The sequence below is a fragment of the Petaurus breviceps genome, unplaced genomic scaffold (genome assembly GCF_028583685.1).
Source record: "Petaurus breviceps papuanus isolate PSGF00001 unplaced genomic scaffold, PetGlider_PUasm1.0 90750, whole genome shotgun sequence".
Lineage (NCBI taxonomy): Eukaryota > Metazoa > Chordata > Mammalia > Diprotodontia > Petauridae > Petaurus > Petaurus breviceps.
The window spans coordinates 4,550,755-4,576,028 of NW_027187335.1; the positions used below are offsets into that span (position 1 = coordinate 4,550,755).

Consider the following 25,274-nt stretch of genomic DNA (forward strand, 5'->3'; position numbering starts at 1 on the left):
AACACCAATAGCTTCTCTCACAAAGACTAAAGATAATGTTATTGTATCTTTCAGAGGCTATGGAGAATTCCAGGAAAGATGGCAACATGAGAGACCATAGAGAAGTCAGGCTCTCCAAAAGATATTCCAGAAAAAAAAAATGAGAAAATGGCTCCAGAAAGATTAACAATAAAATAATCAGACAAAACTCAGAAGCAGCATCATTCATTCCAGAACTGCATAAAAAGATGGCCAGAAGAAGATTGGAAGCTGATAGAGGGGTCATGGCACCCTAGTGGCTATGTAGCTTTATCCAATAGTCAGAAATGTATTACTATTCTACCATTCTCACCAAGTAGTAATCCAAACTCTGCTTGAAGACCATGAATAAGGTGGAAGCTACCACCCATGAGGCAGTCCATTCTAGTCCTAGATAGATCAAATTTTTAGAAGACCTTCCTGACATGAAGTCTAAATTTGCCCTTTTTTGCAACTTCTACACCCTTGCTCCTATATTCTAAGGTCAAAAAGGGTAAATCTAACCCTTCATCCACACATCGGTCTTCTAAACACTTGAACACAGGTATCAAATCTCTCCTGACTATCCTCCCCTCCAGGCTAAACATTCACAGTTCCTGCCACCCAGGGACTTTTAACCTGGAGTCTATGAACTTCGTTTTTCTTAGCATTTTGGGCACTTCATTTCAATATAATATAATTCAATATAATCCATTACCTTTGTAATCCTATGTATTTTATATGTTTAAAAACATTACTCTGACAAGGGGTTCAGGGCTTTACCATACTGCCAAGGGGCTCTGTAACACACAAATAAGATTAAAAACCCCTACTTTAACCCATTCGTATGAAGGGCTCAGAACTCTTCATCAACTTGGCTGTCATTCTCTGGACAATCTAGAAATACCAATATCCTTCTTAAACTTTGACACTATGAACTGAAAATAATTTACCAAATGAGTTCTAAGAGGGGCAAAGGACTACTACCTTCTAATTCCTAAAAGCTATGCCTTCTTTGTTTTTGTTGTTTTTCAGCCATTTCAGCTGTGTCTTGAGTCTTCATGATCCTATTTGGAGTTTTCTTGGCAAAGATACTGGAGTAGTTTGCCATTTTCTTCTCCAGTTCATTTTACAGGTGAGGAAACTGAGGCAAAGAGGCTTCAGTGACTTACCCAGGGTCACACAGCTGGTGTCAGAGCTGGATTGGGACTCAAGTCTTCCTGATTCCAGGCCCAGCACTCTATTCACTGTGCCACCAAGCTGCCTCCCTTAGCCCAAAATTGCATTAAGCTTTTGTGGGCTACTGCCTCACACTGCAAACTCATATTGAGGTTGTAGTCCACTAAAATCTCCAGTCCTTTTTAGGACAAATAGCTTTCTAATAATGCCTCCTTCTCATCTGGAACTTGTGAAACTGATTTTAGGGATCCAAATTTAGGACTTTATATTTATCCCCTGGAATTTCATTCAATTAGATTCAACCCAATGTACTAACCTGTCAAGATCTTTTTGGCTCTTGACTCTGCTAACCAGTGTATTAGCTATCCCTCTCTGCTTGGAGTCACTGAAAAATCTGATAAGCTAGCATATTTGAGACATTGAAAAAAGAAAACATGGAACAGCACAAGGCTAAGCATAGATCCTGGAGGATTCCATTAGATACTTCCTCCCCATTGACACTGAACTGTGATTAGCATTGAGTCTACACTATTTCCTAATCCATTTGACTATATTGTTTTAATCCACAGAATTCTCTTTTCCATAAGAATAGTATAAAATATGTCTCAAATGCTTAATTCAAAGCAAAAAACAAAACTAGAAGGATGGAGTACATATTAACAACAATCATATAAGTGAGATGAACAGACAAATGTGAAAGTAAGACTAGACAGAGAATCCTGATGGAAACTAAAAGGAATTAAATAAAAAACATATTTTATGCATTATTAATTTCAATGTAAAGAACTATTAATCAGGACTAAGTGCTTGTAGTGATATTTCATGTTGCTCCTATTAAAACATTTATTTTTAAATTATTAATACAAATACAGAGACACATAAGAGAAGCTGTAGTGTTTTTGTTGCTGTTGATTTGTTTCAGGTGAGTTTGACACTTTGGGGTTTTCTTGGCAGAGATATTGGAGCAGTTTGCCATTTCCTTCTCTAGATCATTTGACAGAGGAGGAAACTGAGGCAAACAGGGTTAAGTGACTTGCCCAGGGTCACATAGCTAATAGCTGTCTGAAGCTGGACTGGAACTCAGGTCTTTTTAATTCCAGACCAGGATACTCCATCAACTGTACCACATAGCTGTTCTAGTACAGCACAGTGGATAGACATTTGGCCTAAGAGTCAGGGAAGACCTTGGCTCAAGTCATGATTGTGACACATAATAGTTATGTGACCCTGGAGAAATAATCTAACCTCTGTGTTCAAGGCACTCTCTAAAACTATGAATTGTGGCTCAATTTCTATATTTACATTGGTAGAGGACACATATGCGTGTACACATACTGGTGTATTCATGAGTATCTAAAGGATATATAAGTAAATCAGCAGTAGGGCACAGTGGATGGAAAGCCATTCTCAGAGTTAGGAAGACCTCTGTGTCCTGCCTCCCTTTAATATCTTGGCTATGTGACCCTGCCAAGTCACTTCATCTCTCAGTGGTCCAAGACCACTGGATGAAGAATATTCACTGATCTGCATTAGGAGACGGTATTTTCACAAGGAGGTCCTCAAACCCAGGAAATCATAGGTCCAGATTACAGAAGACAAACAACAAAAGGAAAACAATATAAATTGAACTCATCTGAGAATATGCCTATAAATGATTTGCTTATCTTGATAGCAATCAATCAGTGTTTACAAAGTTCCTACTATGTGTCATTCACTGTGCTAAATACTGGTGATATGAAAAGAAGCAAAATCCCCTGTCCTCAAGAAGCTTATAGTCTAATGGGGGAGACAACATGCAAATATGTACATATAAAGCAAGCAACAGACAGGATAAATAGGAAATAATTAAGAGAAAAGGCACTGGAATTAAGAGGGGTTAGGAAACGTTCCTGTAGAAGACAGGATTTTAGTTGGGACTTAAAGGAAAAAGTAGAACAGGGAGAAAGTTTCAAGGCAAGGGAGAATAGCCAAAGCAAATACCTGGAGCCAAGAAGTGGAGTGTCTTGTTTGGGAAACGGCAAGGAGGATGGTGTTAATGGATCAAAGACTATGCATCAGGGAGTAAGATGTAATAGGAGGAAAGGGCTAAGCTACAAAGGGCCGTAAATGCCAAATAAAGCACTTTGTATTTGCTCCTGGAGATTATAGGGAGCCTGTAGAATTTACCGATTGATTAGGGGGCTTTAGGAAAATCACTGTTGGCTGAATGGAGGTTGGATAAAAACAACAACAAGAATAGCTGTCGTTCACACAGCACCTGCTATGTGCCAGGCACTGTGAGCCTTACAACAACTCTGAGAGGTAGGTGCTATCATTAACCCCATTTTACAGCTGAAGAAACTGATACAAACAGAGGTTAAGTGACTTGTTCATGGTCACACAGCTAGTAAGAGTCTGAGGCTGGATTTGAAATCAGAACACTCCAAGCCCAGCGTTCTATCCACTGTGCCACCTAGCTGCCCTCTTTGGCTGGAGTGGGGAAAGACTCACTCTCTTCCACAGTAAATGACATCCAGTGACAAGACAAAATTCAAGATGACAGGTGATGGCCTGGGATGCAGTGGATGACCTTGGGGTCTTCTATGTCTGATGAAGTTTTAAGTCCTTCGCAACACTGCCATGTGGTCACTGGAACAAATTGTTCTTATCCACCCATTCTACTGGGGGAAGTCTTCACACGCTTGGAGTAGACATCCCCCTCACCCACTGATGGATTAGAGGCCTGTCTGTCACTCTCAACCAGGTTTTTAGCCCATCTGGCAAGACAATTTACCAGGGTGTGATTGTTGTGCATACTACAGCTTCTTGAAGTCACAAGTGAGAGTTGGGTGAAGGTGGACATCAAAGGTGGACCAGCAGCCCTGAAAATGGCTCAGCACACCCTCACAACAAAGGTGGCAGTCCTCCCTGAACACCCATACACTCCAAATATCGCCAAGTGAAGTAGTACAGGAGAAGAGAAGAGGGCCCAGGACAGAACCCTTAGGGATACCTATGCTCAGACTGAGTGATCTGGATGAGGATGCAGCAAAGGAGACAGAGAAAGAATAGTCAGACAGGTAGGAAAAAAACCAGGAGAGTGGTGTCCATCAGTAAACACTGGCCATTTAGATTTGTATGCATCTACAATGGAAAAGTTTCTTAATATAGGTTGTAACAAATACATTTTACCTTATGATTCATTAAAAATGAGGCAAAGTATTCTAATGAAATCTATTTCAACATCCATCTATTCATTCAGCAAACGTTTCTTATTAAAACATCTACCAAGAGCAAGTCTTTAAGTTAATGCATGAGGGTATCAAGACAAAAAAGGACACAATCCCTGCCTTACAACCTACAGGAGAGCACAGATAATATACCCAAGTAAGTATAATTGAATATAGAAGATACAAAGTGCTCAATCAAAATCAGAGGTTAAAGAGATCACTTCCATGAGGGAGGAATTAAGGAATTATTTATCTCATCAAAATTATTGCATAACATGTAATCACCATACATACTCATTCAACCATTTTTTAAAAAATCTATTGCACTTTTAAAAAATTCACTATGTGTTAATTTAATAAGTGTCTTTATGAAAATTACTTAATACTTTCTAAACTTTTTAACCCCCCCAAAATGCTTTAGAACTTTAAATTAAATGAACCTATTTTAAAACTAGTTATTAGTTGTTTAGTAATTTGGTGGTATTTAACTTATTAATTTAATTAAAATGCAATTAATTTTAAAGATAATTAATTTAAATATCAATTACAATGTTGTAAAGTCCCAAATTAAGTTCTCTTTTATCTCCTGTACTTTGGAATGGGCTTGGTTCTAGTTAGAATTTTCTTAGTTAAGATCAACAACATGAAGCGATTTACATAATGAATTTCTGCACATGGACCTCTGCGTGCTTGTGATTTGCACATGAAGACACACAAGGATAGTTTTTTTAAAAATGCAGGGGAACTGCATCAAGCAATGTTCCCTGTGAACTAGCCCTCCTACACAACAACTGTCCATGACAAGTGACTTCAAAATAATGCCCCTAAAATACAGTAATAGCCTAAAAGTGCCTCCTGAATTACTTTAAGAAAGGTTAAACAATAATTTCCTCATAAAATCTTAGAATTGAAAAGGATTCAAGGGGTAAACTAGTAGTAACCTCTCACATGACAGCTAAAAGAAAATAAGTGAAATAGAAAAGGCCCAAGATTAAATGATCTGACAATTAATTTGCCAACTAGTTAACTGTTTCATATGACTATCAATAGCTTGAATTTCTTCCTCTGAAAACTGCCTGTTCCTATCTCTTGATCATTTATCAATTGGGGAATGGCACTTATTTTTATAAATCTGAACCAGTTCCTTACATCTTAGAAATGAGACCTTTACTACAGAAATCTGTTGCAAAGATTCCCCAAACTCCCTCCCCCCAAATTACCTACTTCCTTTCTAATTTTAGTTGCATTGGCTTTGTTTATATAAGAACCCTTTAAAAATTTTACATGATCTAAATTGTTCATTTTATCTTCTGTGAGCATCTCTGTCCCCTGTTTGGTTCATACTGTTCCATCTATAAATCTGAATGGTAATTTCTTCCTTGCTTCTCTGTTTATGATGTTACCCTTTATATTTAAGTCATGTACACATTGTATCTTGGCATAAGGTGTGAAATATTGGTCTATACCTAGTTTCTACCAAACTACTTTCTAATTTTCCCTTTAGTTTTTGTTGACTAGTTTGTTGCTTTAGTAGTTTAACCCAGTTTCTAGTGTTGTTTACTAACCTTAGCATATTCTGTTCATTTTTTAATTCATATTTTTTAACTCATCTGTTCCACTAATCAAACTTTATTTCTGAGCCAGCAAAAGTATTTTTGATGATTACTGCTTTGTAGTATAGATTGAGATCTAGTATTGTTGGGTCTCCTTCCTTTCCAGTTTTTTCCATTAGTTTCCTTGAGATGCTTGATCATTTGTTCCTCCAGATGATTTTCATTATTTTTTCTTGCTCTATAAAGTAATTCTTTGGTTTATATGGCACTGAATAAATAAATTAATTTGGGTAGAGTTATTTTTTATTAAGTTGGCCAGCCTACCCACGAGCAATTAAAATCTTTCCAATTATTCTAGGTTTGTCCTTATTTCTGTAGCACACCTTTTAATTGTACTCATATAGATCCTATATGTGTCTTGGGCAGGTAGAAGCCCAAGTATTTTATGTATTCTGTAGTTATTTTAAATGTGATTTATTTTTCTATCTCTTTCTGATGGATTTTGTTGGCAACATACAAAAATGCCAGTAACTTCAGTGCAATTATTTTATAACTAGCAACTTTGTTGAAGTTATTATTTTGATTAAGTTTTTAGTTGATTTTCTAGAGTTCTTTCAGCAAAAGACATCTATAAAAAAGTATTTTATCTCCTCTTTGCCTATCTTTATGCCCTCGATTTTTCTTTTCTTATTGCTACTTTTAAAGTACTATATGAAATAGTGGTGATAATGGACATCTTTGCTTTACCCTGATCAGATTGAAAAAGCCTTTTTTTTTGTTAAATTTCATCATCTTTTCACAGTCGTCATCCATCTTGACATCTCTGTGGCATCTGGCCTTGGTGACAACTCTCTCCTCCTGGATACTCTCTTTTCTAGATTTTCACGACACTACCCTCACAGTTCTCCTCCTACTTGGCTAAAAACTCCTCACTTTCTTTTACTAACTCATTATGCCTATCATAGGTCAAGGCTCTGTCCTGGGCCCTCTTCTCCTATATGATCTGCTCTCTTCTTTTAATGATTTCATCAACTCCCTAAGAGAAAATGCTTAGTGTCAAAACCATTCAATAGATTCATCCAGTGTTTATTGAGTGCCTATAGTAATTCTGAAATTCCACCTAAACAAGAAAAGAAAGTACTCACTCATATGGTAGCAAACTACTTTGTACTACTGCCAATGTAATAAATAGTGGTTCCCAACCTGTGAGCCACAGATTCTCTTGGGGTGCCTTGAAGAGTTACTGCAAAGGATGCAAGAACCCATATGTAGATCAGGCATTTTCATTTTGCTCTTTATTTAGGCTTCAGCAAAAAATATAGAATGAATCAACAATGGATTTTGTGCCTATGGCTTTATATTATTGATGCTTCATTTATGTATAAGATGAAAAATTTGTTTTTTAGTCTCTGGGAATTAAATAAGACCTTTCCTTCTACTTTTGTGAATAAAATATTAGTAATGCATAAAATATGTATATGTGTTTTTATATATTATATATTTATAGACTTATTTCTATTATATTTATATATTATATGCCTTAAAATTATAAATACATAAAATTTATTGAGACTTGTTACTAAATACTTCATAGCTTTCTGTCAGTTTTAATCAAAGTCTGGATGACTACTTGTCATGTATGTTATAGAGGTGATTCTTGTTTAGGTATGAATTGGACTAGATAGCCTCTGAGGTCTCTACCAGCTCTGGAATTCTTCAAAGTCTTGGTTTTTTTTTTTTTTTTTCAGTCAAAAGGGTACTAACTACAACTATTATCTAGTGGTACTTGAGAATTTTTTGATGGTAAAAAAGTGTCCTCATATTTGACAAGGGTGAGAATCAGTGATACAGAAGAATGATTTACTCTTGTTAACAATGTACTCTGGGTTTCTTTTCCCCTCATTTATCTCCTATCTCTCCCCCACCTAGTTTTGTTCTGGCAATTTTCTTCTGTCTGGTTAGGCCTGCAACAAACAACATAAATAACTTTTTGCTGCTCTCTAGTGGTAAATACTATAATTCCTCCCTTCCCCCTCACCAAATTGTGAAGTCTGAAGAAAGAAACCACAGAAAATGTGCAATAAAAATAGCCTATGTTATATAGTAATAATAGTCTCCCCTACCCCCATTGGGTTATCATTACTATAATGAAAAAAATAATTAAAAGAAAAAAAAAATAAAACACACGTGGATTTAAGGAAATTTGATAAAAGTTTATTTTGAATGAACTCTTAGGAAATTTTTAGGTATCTTTTAGATAATTTGAAGAGATGATGAATAGGGAAAAAAAGCTGTTTTTTAAAATTTGTAATGCTTAAACTATGGGTCAATGAATTATTTCAATACTGTTTTTGAACCGACTACTACTTTTAATCTACTCTCTGGTAGATTAAATGAACTGGTAGTAAAAGGGTTGGGAGACATTCTAAAAGAAGGTCAATGGAAAAAGAATGCAAGCCTGCTTGCTGAGACATACATTCCTCCTAGTTTCATACTTGTTATTTGCCCCCAAAGTCAAACTACACAGGAACAGCTGCAGATGTACATTTTTTTTACAAGTTGTCTTGTATCCATTAATTGTTTAGGGCCTAAACTGTTTTGCTGACAGATTTTAAAATGTGTTAATAACTCACCTAGTTATTCATATTGAAGATATCTTCCAATCAGCACAAACAAAGAAGGCATGTATCACCACAACCACAAATTTACTATTTCATCTGAAAGATTATTTTGGTGGCATCTAAAGGAGCATGCAACCTGACATGCTTTTTAGCAGTAAAATGTCATCACTTATCCATTCCTATGGTTTGGTAATTATAATTGTATCAAGTATATTCAAAAGCTGATTTTTATTTAGTGTGAAAGCTAAAAAAAATAAAACAATCTCAGCTTGAAACTAAATAGGGCATACATACTCTAGTCTCCAGATGACAGACTTAACTATGAGGATGCCGTCTTCTAATAACAGTGGCTTATTTCTGGTATTCTATCCACCTATGAACTCTGTATGTGTGGCTAAAGTAAAATATCATTAGATTGACAATCTAAAGGAGCAACATCACTCACACACAAACACACCCACACACACATATCACTCACTCAAATTTCGACCACCAAAAGACTGAATTGCAACATGTATCTAAGAGCTGGTATAGGCTTTAGGAATGCTCTGATATAATCCTCTACTTTTACAGAGGAGGAAAGAGAAGTACAAAGAAGTCGTGTGACTTGATAATAAAATTTATACAGCTAGTCAGTAGCTAATTTAAGCCTTTCACAGAGGCCTCCTTGACTTCCAATCCAGGGCTCATCACTATAGATGGTACTCTTTGCTTTGGACATGATGGGTGGGAACACTTCAAAGATGACTGGGAAACTGAGCAGCTGTAAAATAATAGCAACCATCGCTACTCTTTTGGAAACTTGGTGAGATTTTTCTTTCTCCCGGGAAAGAAGACTGAGCTGATAGAACAATTAAATTGTTAGCTAAACAAACGTTATATCCCCAAAGCATGTCAAAATCAACCAACGTAAACACTATCTTCTTTTAGAAAAACTTGGTTGTAGAAGGAATAAATATCTACCAGGAACTCCCACCATGAAACTAGTCAAGGCTAATTCTTTCCTTAAAAGATAAGGAAGACTTGATTGGCAGGGGAGAGGTAGAGAGAATGGATTATATCCAAGGTTCAAGCCCTGTCCTGGTGGCCTAAGGACTGAAAACAATCCAGGCCATGTGGAGTTAATATCTTTCAGACCTGATGGATATCCCATGGCCAGCAACTTAACACACCCTGCCCAGGTGACTAGGTGTGTTTTGGGGGTGAGGGCCTGAGGTTGGGGGATGGGGGAGGCTACCTAAGCCAAGAGCTATAGCCCTGTTGAGTATCTTTCCATGCCACAGCTACCGTGTTTCCCCGATAATAAGACACTGTCTTATTAATTTTTTTGGACAGAAAAACACCAGAGGGCTTATTTTCAGGGGAGGGCTTATTTTAATGAACATTGACAGCAATTTTAATAAACAGGTAAATGTGAACAAAAAAATGTACCTTTATTCAATAAGCAAATCACTGGGGAAGAACAGGATGACGCGCTCACTGCTGCAGCTCTGACTGGATGCAGCTCGGAGCGCGGCATGCGTTTCACGTGGGGTGGGGGGGGACGGTGCATACAGAGGGTACCATAATGTAGCATGTAGCGCAGGGGATCACCTTCACTACAGTAGCAATCTCAATAGGGCTTATTTTTGGGGGAGGGCTTATTTTCGGGATAGGTCTTATTATCGGGGAAACATGGTAAGTAAAATTTCTATTGTTAACTGCTAAATATTCCACAAGTGTCTCATTTCGGTGCAATCTTGAACTTGAAATGCCAAACCACACTGTGTCAGGCCTAACCTTTGATATGGTGATTACCTAGAAATAATTGTGGAGAAAATGTTGGTCTATTGTTAAAAAGTCACTTTCTCATGCTATAGAACTCCACAAGAACATAGAATATGAGTTTTGTGCAGCAACCATGCTCTGCACATTAGGCTAAAAACAGCATCAGGGCAGGACTATAACTTCTAATTACCTTGTTTCTATAATAGTGCCTAATATAGTCCTTTAAACACAGAAGATACCCAGTTAATACTAATAATTGATGAAAAAAAAACAAACATAGATTACTTTTTTTGTTATAGTTTTACCTTATGGCAGTCTCCTCCAACAATTATTTCCTGAATATATACCAATGGCCCTTCATTCCGGTTAATTCCTCCCATAATATTCAGGCCTAAACCTATTTCCTTGGTAACCGTTATCATCTGAAATGCAGGGTCCCTAGGAAAAAATAAATTAACACTTGTAGCTCAGTCTAGAGACCAATACAGGAATACCTTTGAGTTAACTGTTAATTCACATTCTTAGATTCAGTCAATCAGGACACACTTGCAACTAGTTTCAATAATGTGGTCAAACTTCAGAATCCATAGAATTCCATGGCTATGTTTTAAATATTTCTTTAAAATAATTAAAATGTCAGAACTTTAGAATTAAATCAAATTTTAACAAGTTATGATTTATACAGGCTCACTGAAGAACTAATTGGAAGAACTGGTTTTAACTAAGTATAGGAATTATAAAGAAATATTTCAATGTCATCTAATGTCATTAAAAAGTAGACTGATTGCTAATTAAAGCAAAATTAATAAAACCTTCATTTAAAGTTGGCATAATGCAAATATCCCCATGAATATAAGTGCTTTGAAGGTACAAGTATTCATTTTAAATGAAAGCCCTTCACAAGAAACAGAATTAAAATATTATTCTATTATAGAAAGTTGCTTCTACATGGTGCATGTCTGTAAACCCTGAGACTGATGGATCATTTGAGTTCTGGAATTATGAGCTAGAGTAGGTTAAAGAAGTTTGGGTGTCCATAGTAATTCAGATACCAATATGGAAAGCCCCTAGGATTGAGGGACTGTCTAACAAGAAGGCAAAATGGACCAGGTCAGAAACAGGACAGGTCAAAGCTCCCATGATGATCAGTAGTGAGGTCAGGCCCATATTACTGCATTTCTAGCCTTGATGAGATAGGGAAGACTTAGTCTCAAAAAAGGAGGAAAAAAGTGAGCCTTCAAAGAACTAACTATATTTTATAAAATTATGAAGCTGGACATATGCTCACTCCCAAAATACTTCACAAGAGTCTCAAAGCTATGAAAAAGAATTTGAATAAAGCCAGATGAAAGACTCAAGGCTACCTGCCCCCACAGAAGTGCAAAAATGGAGTGGAACTGGGTTGAATAAGGACATTTAATAAGAAATGTTTCAGTTGATATCAAAGTGCAAAGCTCCTATCAATTGGACTTCCATAATTATCCTCAAATAAATCAGAAGATAGTTTCAATTTGCTTTGGAAAATTAAATCTAGTCTGAATCACAGCTCATTACGTACAATGAAAAAGAGCTTTCTTTCTCTTCTTTTGTAACCTAATTTCTGATGTCAGATCATGTCAGTGATATAAAGCTTACAAGTGCTCTAACTTGGCTCTTATTTTATAGATGAGGAAGTTGAGGCTTAGAGGTTAAGTGACATGCTTAAGGAAACCATAGTTCTGACTACCAAGACCATTAGTCTGACATATTTTCACTATTCTAAAACAAAACAGAATAAACACATAAAGTCTGTATCTTTTTAAACTACATAATAAAATTGCAAGTAAGGGAATTGTCTTTTAAAAAATGACTGCCTATGTTTGTTTGGTTAGTTTGGTGGGGGGGAATTCCATACTCTATGAGTTACTGATACTGTGCTAGATTTATCAATGTTTCATGAAGATTCTAAAGTGGAAAGAACGGGCCAGGAATCTGTATTGTCACTAGGCATTTTGGATGCCAAGGTACAGGCTGTGAACAGTTGGAATGTGCAGCAGGAATGAGGGGAATAAAGAAGTAAAGGATGAAAGGAGTTTACACAGAACTGGTTTGTATCTCAGATTTTGCTTTATAAAGTTAGAAGGGATCTTAGGTGCCACTATTTTGAATCCCCTAATTTTACGGAAGCGGAAACTGAGGCCTTGGGAGCTTTGGTGACTTCCTTAAGGTCACAGAAGTGGTAAACTGCAAAGATGGTATTCAAATACAGGTTTCCTGATTTCAAATCCTGTGACCCTACACACAACAGGAAAAAAACACTCAGGCTTCTTATTAAAATGTCTCTGCACCCTAGTGGAAGAATGAAGGATGTACATTAGAATGTCTTTTATATACATTATTGCTCTAGCAAAGAATTTTTAAGGTGGTCATTATTATTATATAATATTATAGTGGGCTGTTATTATTAAGGCAACTCATTGTTATGATAGGCAATAATTTGGTGACAATGAGATAATATATGGAAAAATGTTAACCGTAAAGTGCTATAAAAGCTTAAGTAATTGTTATCATTAACTAATTAGTGTTATTAATAAATTATAGCAGCTAATAATGTAATTAATAGCTGATAATTAGTCAGTTGCTAATTATTAACTTAGTAATTATCAATAATATTGGTAGGATGCTTTGCTATTTCACTGTTATAGCTAATAATAGTAATATAACTATTAATTAGTTAATTGTTAATAATGTCATCAATAATAGTGGTAGAGTACTTTACTATTTTACTGTTTGCTATTAGCAAATTATAGTAGCTAATAATAGTAACTAATAACTATTAATCAGTTAATTGTTAATTAATAACTTGATAATAATTGTTATGAATAACAGTGGTAAAGTGCTTTACTGTTCACATATTACCATATACAATCTCTTGGAGGGGGGAAGGCAGGGCAACTGGGGTTAAGTTTCTTGCCCAAGGTCACATAGATAATAAGTGTTAAATGTCTGAGGCCGGATTTGAATTCAGGTCCTCCTGACTCTAGGGGAAGTGCTCTATTCACTGCTGCCCCACCATCTCTTTTACTAAATATCTGTTTGTCTAAATGGAAACTGCAATATTTACTAAATTATAATTCTTATTAAAATACTGAAAGGAATAGGGACAGGGTTTGGAACTGTGATTTCAATGGTGTAAGGAACTCTCAGATGAAGAAATTCCCTCTACCAACGCAGGTCAATACTTCTCAGCAACTTACAGTATTAGAGAAATGCCTAGAACACTGAGATGCTAAGCAACTGGCCCAGAATCACACACCCAGTAGGTCAAATGTATTCAAACAAATGACTTGAAAAAATGGATGAAGAACTTGGCAGTGATACACTTCAAGGCATTTGTGAGATTATGCCTAGAAAAACTAGAGGGGAAAAAATCACCACTTTAATTTAGTTGTCATTATTTCAAACTATATTAGTTTAAGACAACAAATTTCAATCAAAAATTACATTGCAACTTGATTGAATGCTGTTGATTCAGAGCTATTCCCGTTCATGCCCGTCATCATGGTATCCTTTGGATTTAATGTCTATGAGGACCTCGATGATGATCCTGAAGAAATTATCTCAACAGTTTTTCCTGAAAGACAAAAATTGGAAAACAAATCATTAGCCACCAAAGCAATTCAAATCATTGCCCTAAATTAGACTTCGCCTTTGCATAAAGTCACTAGGTACATTTGGTACAAATACACACACACATATGTACATGCGTATATGCTTGTGGACGGATGGATGGTATATATGTGTGATGTATTTTGGGCTCTGGCATTTCAGTGAGTGCCTTTAACATTTGGGAAGTGTGAACGAAATCTCTTTATGTACAAATCCCTAGGATGGAAGGATGCAAATCACCCTGAGCTAGCTATTCCAGTTTTCACTGGTATCACACGTACAATTCTTTAAAGTCAGTCTTAGGGAGAGAGTTGGTCCTCATACAAGTCAGCTGTCAGGATACCCACAGAACTTTTGTACATTTCAGTGCTAGAAAACAGACAAATGACCAATCTTGACTCACTGGCTAGAGATGGTATAGAGCAGAGGTGTCAAACTCGGTGCCCACTGGCCACAAAATCATAAGTATGGTCTAATCAGATTAAAACATAATTGAGAAACACTGAACAAAATAAATAAAAATACAACAAAGATGTTAATTTTGGGTTCTCTAGGTCAATATGTTCTATCTAAATTTGACACTACTGGTATTAACTGTAGAAAAACTTCTTTCATACCCTGTACTGGTCACTCATTTATTTCTACCTGCTTTGTAATTTTTTCCCCAGAATAATGAAAGAATTAAAATTGCATCTGTTCATAATACAACACAACTATGTGAGGAATGGGTAATTATCCATAGAAACACCAACCCTTCTTCTTAAATATAGGACAATATAAAATGTCATAGAGGTGAATTCTATTCTAATATTATGAAATGTTTTTCTAGAGAGAATCTTAGAATTGATTGTAGCCCTTGAGTGTTATCTAGTTATAATCAAAGACAGTATGATGCTTTCTTTTACAGAATGATTTCTTCAGTTGTTTCCCTAAAGTATGTAGATCATTTGTTAGTTAACTGACACCCAGAGTTCCATGAGGTAGGACCACATTCCATAGAAACAAAAGAGAATGATTACTCTAAATCCACAGGCCTACTCTGCTTCAACTTACCCTTCCCATCCTTTGTCTTACCACTGTAATTTAATGTTTCTAAAATTCCTTATTATTTGCAAAAACTGGCCCCATCACAAAGTACAGGGATAGTGAACTTGAATGTCAAACATGTCTTCAGTATGCATCTGGATCTACTAGGGTGTCAGAGATCCTTGGCAATTTTTCCAACTAAGAGGGCATGGTCTGTTTAAAACTTAAATGTTCATTTTTACACTGAGCGTTAGATAAGTGTTATTTAGGGTGAGGAATAACTCTATAAAAGGGCAGGCTTAAGAAAGCCAAGGCCAGCTCAAAACTGTCATCTTCAATACCCCCGTTTTCAACTTTTTTCCTAGACAGGGTAGGGAAGCAGCCCACCTCAGCTCAGCAGGGCCCCTAAGACTTAGCATGTCAACATTCAGTAATTTTATGTGTGTGTGTCTCTATATGGATATATAGGCTGTATCTTTGGACACCTGCTGAGGCTCAAGCTGTTGTTATTTCAGTGAGTCCTTTTTTTCTTTTTTTTTTAAGTTAAAAAAGCAGTCAATAATCTTCATAACTAAGATTAGGGAAGAGTGGCTTTGTTCCAGGCACCAACATGTATACACTTTCTCTGTGGAGAGTATGGGGATTTTCTTCCTTGGAGAAGCAGTTCAGATTACTGTTTCCTCATACTTCTAAGATGATCTGTAAGCCCTTATTCCCACAAGGGGTTGTAGGGAAAGTGGCTGATGGGAGAGGATGAGGAAGGAGGTAAAGGGATCCATCAGAGGTTAGAGATGGACATCTCTTCTTCAGACATTTGTTGCCTGTGGTTGGATTATTTGCAAGAACAGCACTTCCGTTTGCTAGAATGACACCTCCTTTGTGCCCCAACTAAATCTGTCCAAAGTGTGGGAATCAACTGAGCTTTATTAGATAATACCAGTTCCTCCCATCTGCAGTATTTGAAAGATCTCAATATAGCCACTTACAGATCTGCCATTGATGCTATTCAAAGTGATAAGGAGAATGACTACAAAACAACAATATGAGAAACCTCATCAACAAAAATTTCTGCAACAAAAGATTCTTTTGAATCTAGGCCATAGAAACATCTTTAGAAATAATCTCATTTTATGGAAAACACTGAGACCCAGAGAGATAAAAGGAATCATTAAAGTTCATCTGGCTAGTCAGGGACAGTGATGATGAGAACATACTTCTCCTGACCCCTCATCTCATAGTCTTTCCATTAAAGCAGACAAACCTGTACGTGGAAGGCAAAGAAGGTGGGTACTTGATGCTCACAGGCCTGAGGCCTCTGAAGGGCTTTGAAGGACATTGAGGAGAAGACAAAAAGAACTGTTTTTCACAACACTGTGGTTTCCATAAGTGAAGTTTAGGCCATGAGGTTCTAAAAAGGGCTATGACACATACCTAGTAGTCTTTTCTAAACCAAGCAACAACAGTTGGGGCTGGATCCAGCATCTGGGGTGTTGACTTGGGCATAGGGCTGGGGGCAAGAGGAATAAAGAGGTTTTAGTCAGGAAATAGAAATGGTAACTAAGATTAAGAAGTCCTAGTTGCCTCTACATTCACATGGAATGGAAATGCTTACTATGTGCCAGCCACTTTCTTAAATGATAGGAATACAAATAGAAATGGAAGACAGTTTATCCCTCAAGGGGGACATGTCATAAACTGTCATAAGGAAGAATTCAACTGCAGGGCAGATGACAAGACCCGGGAGGCCATTATTTGGAAAGGGATTCCTGGTAGGCTTAACTCTGATTGTAATGGAACCTTGCTATGCAGTAAGAAAATGATGAACCTGACAAGTACAGGGAATCACATGGAAAGACTTTTATGAACCGGCACAAAGTAAAATATGTAGAGACAGGAAAACAATATATACAGTTACCACCAACAGAATGTAAAAGGAAAGAAGAACCATCAGAAAACAAATGAAACTGCACATTCAGAAATAATAAAGACCAAGCTTGGCACCAAAGAAGAGATATAAGATATCAGCCTGGGCTTCTTGGCAATGGTGGGGGTCCATGGGTGTGGAATGTTACTCTGATGTCAAACTGTTTCAATGCACAGAATGGTTCTTCTGATTATTAATAAATTAATTTGTTTATTTACTTTTAGGTTACAACATTCAGTTCCACAGTTCCTTGAGTTTCAAATTTTCTCCTCTTCCCTCCTCCCCACTCCCCACTCCCCTCCCTCATGGTGGGATGCACTCGAATATAGGATCTACAAAAACCTTCACATTAATCATTAGTCAGGGGTGGCTAGGTGGCGCAGTGAGTAAGAGTGCCAGCCCTGGAGTCAGGAGGACCCAAGTTCAGTTCCGGCCTCAGACACTTAACACCCACACACCCACACACACACACACACACACACACACACACACACACACACACACACAAATAGCCTTGTAACCTTGGGCAAGTTACTTAACCCCGATTGCCCTCCAAAAGGAAAAAAAAATCATTAGTCAGGTTGTAAAGAAGCATTATATCTGATGGAATGATCAGTGCGAAAGAGGAAACAAAACAAAACAAGTAAAAGAAACAGAGGAAGTAGTTTGCTTCAATCTGCATTCAGACTCTGCTTCTCTTTCTCTGGATGTGGGTATCTCTTTAAGTCATGAATCTTTTGGAGTTGTCTTATAACCTCACATTGCTGAGAGGACCCCAGGCTATTGAAGTTAGTCGTCACACATACGTTGTCTTTGTGATTGTGTACAGATTTCTCCTGGTTCTGCGATTATGAAGTTCATCTGTTCCTCATTTAAATTTTTTTTCCTTTAAAAATTTCTTCGTAATAATGGATATCTGGTGAAGGGTATTAGGTGGAATACTGGGGGTAATGCAGATAATAAAAAAAGATATCAATAAAAATCTATTTTTTAATTGAGGAAACTGAGATTAAGGGATGTAAATGATTTGCTCTAGGTCATCAAACAGGTTAGTGTAAGAATCAAGACTAGAACTAGGGTCTATCTCTTGGTACTGGGTTCAGTGTCACTATATCAGACTATATCAAAATGGCTAAGAATAATAAAGAAGTGGGAAAGTTAGTATAAACTCATTAGCTTAAAAGATAAGGCAGAATGGTTAATTTGATAATGCCATTTTCTTAGAATTAATTTGCAAATATTTTAGGATGCTGAACAAATCTTAAGAATTAAATGGGACGGAGGTGGCTTGGTGGCACAGTGAAAAGAGCACAGGCCCTGGAGTCAGGAGGACCTAAGTTCAAATCCGGCCTCAGACACTTAACACATACTAGTGACCTTGTGTGACCTTGGGCAAGTCACTTAAACCCAATTGCCCTGCATTCTCCCCTCCAAAAAGCAAAAAAAAAAAAAAAAAGAATTAAATGGGACACATTCTATCTGATAGGAAAAACAAAGTTACTTGAAAAAAGGAAGATAAAGTGTTGTTCCTCACAGTTAGTCTCAAGATAAAACAAAAACCCAAATACTAGAAATACCAAATTTTGCTTCATCAAATAGTATTTTGCATTCCAGAAAAAAAATCAGGCAGAAATTTGTTTCCTCTTGAAAAATACCTAGTAAGAAATGTTAAGCAGGGAGGGGGAAAAAAAGGAAAAACATATAAAATGAAAGCCTTACTGATGTGATTTGCAAATAAGAATTCTTGGCTATGTATAGATAAGTGACTGGCAGAATGCTACAGTTCACAACAATTCTAAACCTTTATTTTCTTAATCAGAGAACAGAATATCTACCAGCATAATGAAGTGGAGGGCAAGAAAGATTCTTAAAGTAATAACTATCATGTGCAATGTAGGTGAAATGTTTGTATATCAGTTTTAAGTTACAACAACCTATACATTCAGAGAAAAAATTTATAAACCAAAAGCTAGTGTAGAAAAATGTGGACTGGTTTCCCACAGCCACATATGTGAAAATGTGGAATGATAATAAAGCTCTAAAACAGATTATTGGGGGGGGGGGAGGTAGGGGAAGAAAGAGAGAGAGGGGGGCAAAGAGAGAGTGAGAGAGAGAGAATACAGATAAAATCTGCAAAGTAAATATCTGGATATTTGTAAGTTATTGAGTGTCTAGTGATATGTAAACAACAATAACTAAAATAATAACAAAATCCATTATTTATTTTCATCCAGATTTTAATAATAGGCTATTATCTCTATCTTTAAAACTACTTTTGGGGGCATACCAAGTCAAACTTTCCTCATAATATAAAATCTTACCCTGAAAAACTTCCTGGGAGTAAGTATGTTGTATTATTTGGCTAGCTTATATTACATTTATATAGTTTAAAATATCTATAGCCTAAGTAGTTATTTAACATGAACAAACACATAATGGCTAGGTTCTATTCCTACTAGCTGTGTCATATGCAAGGTACTTTATCACTATGGTCCTCAGTTTCTTTGTCAGTAAAAATGAGAGAGATGGCTAGAGAAAAACAAATTCTCTATGTATGATTTAATAAAGGAGTATTTGCTTATCACCAATATACATATAAATTTCTACTGTATTCTTACTGTTCTTACCCTGTGTTGTTATACAGTTGGAAGAAGAGATGGGGGGGCGGAGCTAAGATGGCGGCATAGAAACAGGAAAACTCCATGAGCTCCTCCCATAACCACCTCAAATACCTATAAAATATGACTCTAAACAAATTTTAGAGCTACAGAACCCACAAAGTGACAGAGAGAAACAAATCTAACACTGAAGGCAGCCTGGTAGGCATACAGGAAGGGTCCATCACAATGCACTGGGAGCGAGCCCAGCATGAGCCTGCGGTTTTAGCCTCAGGATAGCCCCAACCAGCAGTGGCTGGAGTGGACTTCGGGAGAGTGGATGACCAGCAGCAGTGGCAGTTTCCAGAATTTTCAACCCATAAAAGCCAAAGACAAAGTAAAACGTGGAACTCTGTTGGAACTGGGGGGGATAGAGGAGCTTGGTCCAGACCTTGCCCCCTGGGGAGAGGTGGCAGAGGGAGGCATAGTGGCTGCAGCCGCCACCGTATGGCTGCTTCAGAGCTCCTGGCCTGCACATTGTAGGGGGTCCAAGCAACCATTCAGAGGGCAATCGCTCTTGCTTTAACCTGCTTGGATCTGGATCATTGTCTTGGGTGGAGGTCCTGGGGTATGTGACCAGTGAAACCGAGGTTTTAAGGGCTGTAGAGATGGCGCCCTCCTAATAGCTCTGGCAGCTGTGAAAACCCCAGCAATTTGGGACAAAGCTCTCCTCTCTGGAAGCAGAATTCTACTGTGGCAAAGAGCTCAAAAGTCAAGTAATTGAATGGCAACATGAGCAAGCAAGGGAAGCAAAGCAAGCACAGCAATCAAACCTTAGATTCCTTTTGGGGGGACAGAAAGGATCAAAGCATGGAATGGGAGGAAGACAATGAAGTCAGAACTCCTGCACCAAAAGATTCCAAGAAAAATATGAATTGGTTACAGGCCATGGAGGAGCTCAAGAAGGATTTTGAAAATCAAGTAAGAGAAGTGGAGGAAAAATTGGGAAGAGAAATGAGAATGATGCAAGAAAATTATAAAATGAGAGACTGAAGAAAATAACATCTTAAAAAATACACTAGCTCAAATGGCAAAAGAGGCCCAAAAAGCCAATGAGGAGAAGAATGCCTTAAAAAGCTGAATTTGCCAGATGGAAAAAGAATCTCAAAAGCTCACTGAAGAAAATCATTCCTTCAGAATTAGATTGGAGCAAATAGAAGATAGTGACTTTATGAGAAATCAAGATACTATTCAACAGATCCAAACAAATGAAAAAATAGAAGGCAATGTAAAATATCTCATTGAAAAAACCATTGACCTAGAAAATAGATCCAGGAGAGATAATTTAAAAATTATTAGACTACTTGAAAACCATGATCAAAAAAAGAACCTAGAAATCATCCTTCAAGAAAATCTCAAGGAAAATTGCCCTGATATTTTGGAACCAGAGGGCAAAGTGGAGATCGAAAGAATTCACCAATTACCTCTTGAAAGGGATCCCCAAAGAAAAACTCCTATGAATGTTGTAGCCAGGTTCCAGGGTTTCCAGATCAAGGAGAACATATTACAAGCAGCCAAGAAGAAACAATTTTAATATTGTGGAAACACAATTAGGATAACACAAGATCTAGCAGCTTCTACATTAAGGGATTGAAGGGCTTGGCATATGATATTCTGGAGGTCAAAGGAGCTAGGATTAAAACCAAGAATCACCTACCCAGCTAAACTGAGTATAATGTTTCAGGGGAAAATATGGTCATTCAATGAAATAGCAGACTTTCACGCATTCTTGATGAAAAAATCAGAGTTGAATAGAAAATTTGACATTCAGATACAAGAAGCAAGAAAAGCATGAGAAGTTAAACAGGGAAAGAAATCATAAGGAACTTACCAAAGTTCAACTATTTATATTCTTACATGGAAAAACAATAAATATAACTTATGAAATTTTCTTCAGTATGAGGATAGTTGGAGGGAACATAAATGTGTATATATATGTATATGTGTATATATATACAAACATATGTCTACATAGGAGGGTATATGTGCATATGAATACATGTGAGTGTGTATATATATGTACAGGTATACATACATAGACAGAGGGCACAGGATCAATTGAATAGGAAGGGATGATATTTAAAAATTAAAATTAAAAGTGAGAGAGAAATGTAATGAGAGGAGATAGGGAGAAACAGAATAGGGTAAATTATCTCATGTAAAAGAGGCAAGGGAAAACTGTTATGATGGAGGGGAAGAACAGGAAGGCAAAAGGGAATGGGTCAACCTTACTCTCTTTGAATTTGGCTTAAGGAGGGAATAACATACACACTAAATTGGGTATCTTACCCTACAGGAAAGTAGGGGGGAAGGGGTAAGAGGGCGGATGATAGAAGGGGAGGTTGGGGGGGAGGGTAGTTAGAAGCACACACTTTTGAAAAGGGAGAGGGTCAAAGTAGAAAACAGAACAAGTGGGGGGCGGGATAGGATGAGGGAAATATAGTCAGTCTTTCACAATACAGTCACTATGGAAATGTTTTGCATTAACTACACATGTACAACCTATATTGAACTGCTTATCTTCCCAGTAAGGGTGGGTGATGAGGGAAGAAGGGAAAGAATTTGGAATTGAAAGTTTTAAAATCAAATGTTTAAAAAATTATCATCATCATCATTATTATTATTTACATGCACCTGGGAAATAAGATATACAGGCACTGGGGTATGGAAATTCATCTTGCCCTACTGGAAAGTTGGAGGGGGAATAGGGGAGGATATAGAAGAGAACAGATTGGGGGAGGGGGTATTCAGTGGGATCACTATTTTGGTGGGTAGGGGAAAGACAGGGAGAAAATTTGTAACTCAAAATCTTGTGGAAATGAATGCTATAAACTAAAAATAAACATAAAATTAAAAAAAGAAAAAGAGATAACATTTCAATACCAAGTACAAGATTAAATTAGATAGGGCTTAACTTTGGATGCAAACATTCACAAACCAGTGGTAACTATTAAAAATAGATTAGCCCCCACTGGCAGCTTTATAATGAGATTCCTAACTAAAAGACACAATTGTCACTTGAGAATTCTGTCTAGAATAATGCTTCTTTCAAATAAGTCACTGACTGGCACTGTTCTTAAGGTCCTTGCAGAAAGTCTCATCATGGTATCCAGTTTTCTGGGTTTTCAAAGTCTTAGCCAGTAGAATAAAAAGTGTGTCCTTCAGAGCTGCAAAGATTATTTGTTAGGGGCCCAGTAATGGCCCAAATGTCAACTGAGGACCACCTAGCGGAGTTGGATAGACTTCTCATCAGACTCTGGACAGATAAATTCTTTAGACTGTCTACTAAGCTGTTGCATGGCAGGGTGTAGCAAATCACATCAGTGAAGGGAATACTTAAATTGAAGAAATTACAGATCCTTTACATTACTGACAAAAAGTAAGAATCTATCATCAGAGTACAAGGACTCCCACAGGGTACCTGTGAATCTTATTTGGATTCAAGTTGGGGAAAGATACATTGATTTCCCCAGTGGACTAGTGGTCAAAGGATATGAAAGCACATTTTTCTAAGGAAAAATGGAAAACCATCAACAACCACATGATTGTTCTAAATCAATTGTCATAAATGAAATGCAAATTAAAACAGCTCCAAGGTTCCACAGCTCACTTTCCCTTCAGAGTGGCAAAGTTGACAGAAGAAGAAAGTAGTCAATGTTGAAGGAAGTGCCTGAAGATGGGCATGAAAAATAATGGTTGGTAGAGGTCTGAATCGGCCCAATCACTGTGCAACACAATCTGTAGTTGTGAGAAAAGTCACTAACTTGTTATACCCATTTATGCTCCAATACTCCATCAGGGCATATATTCCAAGAAGGTTAAAGACCAAAAGAAAAGCTCCCTCTCCTCCATATATTATATATTCATAGCAAGAATCTTTATGGTAGCAAGAAACTGGAAACAAAATGGCTGTCTATTAATTAGGGGAATGACTGAACAGATTATGATGTCTTCATGCACTAGAATATTATTATGCTATAAAAAATGACATATGAGAACTTGGGAAAAGCCATCTATATTAACTGATAAAGAATGAAGCAAGGAGATCCAAACATTACAAGGCATTAAGTTCCATTTAATGGTGATTAGTTTTGGAACCTAGAAATCTCTGCAAAAGTAGGAAACCATCAACAACCACAGGAAAAATTGTTCAAAATCATGAATCATAAGTGAGATGCAAATGAAAACAATTCTGAAGTTCCACCTTACATCCATTCAAAATGGGCTGTTCTCAGGGGCACAGCAGCATAATGGAAAGTACACTGATTCTGGAATCACAGGACCATTCCTACCCATGCTGCTTATAACATATGACTTTGAGTAATTTCTGGATCTCAGTTATCTTATGTGTAAAATGAGAGGGTTGGATTAGAGGGCTTTTGAGGTCTCTTTCAACTCTAGATCTATGATCCCATGATCCTTTGCTGGCTCATCATCATCCATGCCCCAGCCCGTCAGTGTACTCCAAGGCTCTGTCCTGGGCCCCTTCTCTAATTCTATACCTTCTTAGTGATATTATCAACTCTCAAAGGACTCATACTAGGTAGATGACTCCCAGTTCCTTATATCCAGGTCTAATCTCATTACTATGTATCAAGCATTGTTTGAGGTGTTGACATACAAAAACAAAAATGACACATGCTTTCCCTTCAAACAGCTTACATTCTGTTGCTTGAAACAACATGTACTGACACAGTAGTCAGTGACTATAGCAATCTATTGCTTGATAAACCCAAAGACCCCAGTTTCTGGGATAAGAACTCATTGTTTGACAAAAACTGCTGGGAAAACCAGAAAATAATGTTAGAAACTGGGCAGAGACCAACATCTGACACTATATGCTAGAATAAAGTCCAAATGGGTACATGTTCTAAGTATAAATGCTGATATTATAAACAAATTAGTGGAGCAAGGAATAGTTTATCTGTCAGATTTATGGAGAATGGAGGAATTTATGACCAAATAAGAGAAAGAAAACATTATAAATGCAAAATGGATAAGTTTTATTACATTAAATTGAAGAGGTTTTGCACAAACAAAGCCAATGCAACCAAGATTAGGAGGGAAGTGGAAAACTGGGAAAGAATTTTTACAACTAGTGTCTCTAATAAAGTTCTCATTTCTAAAATATATAGAGGACTGCATCAAATTTTCAAGAATACAAATCATTCTCCAATTGATAAATGGTCAAAGAATATGAAGAGGCAGTTTTCAAAGGAAGAAATTAAAGCTATCTATAGTCATATGAAAAAATGCTCTAAATCATTATGGATTAGAGAGATGCAAATCAAACCAACTCTGAGGTACTACATCATGACTATCAGACTCACTAACAAGGCAAAACAGGAAAATGATAAATGTTGGAGAGGATGTGGGAAAGTTGGAACACTAATTCATTGTTAGTGGAGCTGTGAGCTGATCCAACCATTATGGAGAACAATTTAGAACTATGCCCGAAGGACTATAAAAATGTACTTACTCTTTGACCCAGCAATATCACTTCTAGGGCTATATCTCAAAGAGATCATAAAAACAGGAAAAGGAACCACATGTACAAAAATAGTTATAGCAGCTCTTTTTGTGGTGGCCAACAACTAGAAATCAAGGGGATGACCATCAATTGGGCTAAACAAGTTGTGTGTGGTATATGAATGTAATGGAATACTATTGTGCTATAAGAAATGATGAACAGG

General features: G+C 36.9%; 2 protein-coding genes across 6 annotated transcripts in view; one reads left to right on the top strand and one right to left on the bottom strand.

The window, feature by feature from the left end:
• Window positions 1–25,274, bottom strand: part of STXBP4 (syntaxin binding protein 4) — a 244,315-nt gene that overhangs the window by 194,098 nt on the left and 24,943 nt on the right. For 3 of the 5 annotated variants that reach the window (XM_069067473.1, XM_069067472.1, XM_069067470.1), the window contains 2 exons: window positions 13,810–13,939; window positions 10,632–10,764 (listed from right to left, as the gene is read on the bottom strand). In XM_069067473.1, the coding sequence (XP_068923574.1) occupies window positions 10,632–10,764; window positions 13,810–13,868 (192 nt within the window). In that variant the 5' untranslated portion in view covers window positions 13,869–13,939. Of the gene's footprint in view, window positions 1–10,631; window positions 10,765–13,809; window positions 13,940–16,431; window positions 16,508–25,274 lie in introns of all 5 variants that reach the window. The other 2 variants (XM_069067471.1, XM_069067474.1) reach the window with 2 other exon arrangements.
• COX11 (cytochrome c oxidase copper chaperone COX11) overlaps window positions 1–25,274 on the top strand; it is a 234,639-nt gene that overhangs the window by 176,125 nt on the left and 33,240 nt on the right. The gene's annotated exons all lie outside the window — the stretch shown is intronic.